The following is a 3,114-nucleotide window of genomic DNA, read 5'->3' as shown; positions in this document are numbered from 1 at the left end:
ATTTGTGTGTGTGTGTGGCCAGTTCAGCCCACCAGGGGGCAGGCTGGCTGGCATGTGGTGCTGGGGGATTGAACCGTGGTCCCTGGGCTTTGCTAAGCTTGTTCTAAGTAGGTGCTTTAGACCACTGAGCCATCTCACCAGCCCCTGACCTGGTTAATTTCTAATAGACTTATAATGTGCCCATTATGATTTTAAAGAATTTTTAAAGCATAGAAAAAAATGTCTGCAAAGAAATAGTGTAAATATTGTGCTAAAATTTCACTTTTTTCAAAATTCCCTTTATAAATGAAAAGAATATGTTTGTGGGGCTGGAGAGATGGCTCAGTGGTCTAAAGCACCTACTTGAAACAAGCTTGGCAAAGCACAGGGACCACGGTTCGATCCCCAGCACCACATGCCAGCCAGACCCGCCCCCCTGGTGGGCTGAGCTGGACACACACACACACAATAAATAAATGTAATAAATAAAAATAAATAAATATTAAAAAAGAATATGTTTGTGCATCTATACTACCTACTAGTTACATATAATAATGTTGCTTTGGGGGAGTAGGAATAGGGTGGAGTTAGGTGGTTACATGTAGAGGAAACATTCATTATGTGTCTTGTTAAACCATGTAGGGACAGGGGAGATAGATTGGCGGTCCAAGCGCCTGCCTGGCAAGCACAAGGACACAGGTTCAATCTCCGATACCACATGTCATGCCGGCCACTGAAACCAGGTGTGGTGCCACAGGCCCGTAATCCCGGTGTTGAGGAGGCTGAGTCAAAAGGATCACTGTAAGCCTGAGTTGTGTAGCAAGACCTTGTACCAAATAAAACTTTAAATAGGGCCCGGGGAGATGGCTCAGTGGAATAAGCACGTCCCTGGCAAGCACAAGGGCCTGAGTTCAATCCCCAGTTCTGCAAAAAAAAAAAATTTTTTAAATAAATAAATAGAGCCATGTGTATTACTTTTAAAAACAAAAGAATGTTTTAAAGGTATAATAAAGAGAAAAAAAACAGGGCTGAATTATACATAGGGCCACATGCAGTATTACCCAATCTAACACATCCAGTGTGTTAGATTGGGTAATACTGTAGTATTTTGGGTGTTTTTGTTGCTGTTGTTTTAGACTTAGTTTTCCATATTTTCTATCATTATGAGTTAACATTGAAGAAATAAAATTGTGGCATAGAGAAAGAAGACTTAAAAACAGCAGGATAACAGATTCTCAGAGTTCTTTTTTTTTTTTTTAAGATGGATTGATTTGGTCACAGGGTCTCGCTATGCAGTTCGCACTCATAGTAATCATCCTGTCTCAGCCTCCCCAGTGCTGGGATTACAGGTGTGTACCACATTCCCCAGTTTTGGTGGCCAGCACAGCACAGGGCTGGCAGAGCATGTGGTACCAGGGATCAAGGCCAGGTCCTTGGGCTGGCCAGGAAGTGCTTAGACTCCCGAAGTATTTCCCTAGCCGCAGAGTATTTTCTAAGTGACAATCAGAAGAAAAACAATATTAGTGCTTTAGTTATTAGGTGAAGTAAATTGGGAAATTTTCCTTGTGTCAAGAATCTTTGCAGTGTGTTTTTTCATGAAGTATAGTTGATGATCCAGATCCGTTTTTCCTCAAATACTGTCCTGTGCCCTTTAAAATTATCTTTATCTAATGTGCTACTTGCATGTCCTTTCAGTGATCTGATATGCGTGTCTCAAAAAATGATAGGCTACTCGTGTGTACATTGAAATATTTCAGCTGGACTTCTTTGATTTTATTTCAGGATGAACTTACAGGAATTGAGCCCTTGAGTGAGGATGCCATTATCACAGGTTTCCGGAATGTGACTATTTGTCCTAACCCTGAAGATACTTGTGACTTCACTAGAGCAGCCCGTTTTGCATCCACTCCTTTTCATGAGATAATGCCCTTGAAGGAGCTCTCTTCTGGTCCTGAGAGGCAGTTGCAGGAGGAGGATCTAGATGCAAAGACCTCAGAGGACCAGCATACTGCATGTGGCCCTATGTATAATCCAGCCCTCAGCATCAAGAAGCTAAGGTGATGGGGCTGGTGAGATGGCTCAGTGGTCTAAAGCACCTACTTAGAACAAGCTTAGCAAAGCACAGGGACCGCAGTTCAGTCCCCCTGGTGGGCTGAGCTGGACACACACACACACACACACACACACATAAATAAATAAATAAAAAATTTTTTTAAAAAAAGAAGCTAAGGTGATTGACAGTTACAGGTTTTAACGACCAAAGTATTAGCTCTTGTATTCTGCATGTGCTCAGTTACAGTGATAAATTATCAAGCTTTTGCTATGTGCTAGGGACTGAGCTACTAAATGCTTTATATGAGATTAGGACTGCCCCAGATAAAATTTCATTGGTATTTAGCGATGGGCTTGATGCATTAAAAGTAGTACATTTAAATGGTTATAAGAGGTCCAGGAGGATTTTGATGTCTTTGAGGTATACTCAGTAGAAGTGTACATAATTAGAAAAGAAGAAACATTTAGTTTTAAGTTTAAAATAATGGTTAAAAAATGATACTGAAAAAAATGATACTGATTACAAATGGTGAGCTAGAAATATATTTAAAAATATACTTTTGAGCTGCGTGTGATGGCATACACTTATACCAACTCTTAGGAGGTTGAGACAGAAGGATCACCATGAGTTCAAGGCCAGTCAGGGCTACAAGGCGAGACCCTACCTCCAGAGAACACCCCCCCCCACACACACACACACGGTATAGGTGAAAATGAATTAGGAGTAGATATGAGAGAATGGTACAAAAAGCCAGCGACCGCTTTGTCATGCAGTTTGGTGACTCAGCACCATGAGTGGCTTTATCAGGGAGGAGCGTGCAGTGCCCTTCACCCTGTAGTACCTGCTGTAACCAGTCCAATACACTCAGAATGTGATCTGTCTAAAACAATTTTTCCTGTCTCAGTGTTCAGCACTTTAGTCGAGGATTAAAGCAGTTGCGATTTGGAAGTCATATGAATAGATGTACAAGTGAATATATATATTGTATATGTTTACCATCTGTTAGAAAATAAAATTATTTTGCTTAAAAAAACAAGGACTAAGCCTTGTGATCCACTCGTCTTTTTTTTTTTTTTTTTTTT

The 3,114-nt window shown here is 40.8% G+C and overlaps 1 protein-coding gene across 1 annotated transcript in view; it reads left to right on the top strand.

Moving 5' to 3' along the window:
• Positions 1-3,114, top strand: part of Bub1b (BUB1 mitotic checkpoint serine/threonine kinase B) — an 84,090-nt gene that overhangs the window by 65,165 nt on the left and 15,811 nt on the right. Inside the window, exon 15 of the mRNA XM_023712655.1 lies at positions 1,762-2,036. Within this exon, the coding sequence (XP_023568423.1) occupies positions 1,762-2,036 (275 nt within the window). The remainder of the gene's footprint in view (positions 1-1,761; positions 2,037-3,114) is intronic.

Source organism: Octodon degus, unplaced genomic scaffold (genome assembly GCF_000260255.1).
Source record: "Octodon degus isolate 3935 unplaced genomic scaffold, OctDeg1.0 scaffold00002, whole genome shotgun sequence".
Taxonomy (NCBI): domain Eukaryota; kingdom Metazoa; phylum Chordata; class Mammalia; order Rodentia; family Octodontidae; genus Octodon; species Octodon degus.
The sequence above is the reverse complement of the archived record's forward strand: the minus strand, read 5'-3'. Positions and strand labels throughout refer to the sequence as shown.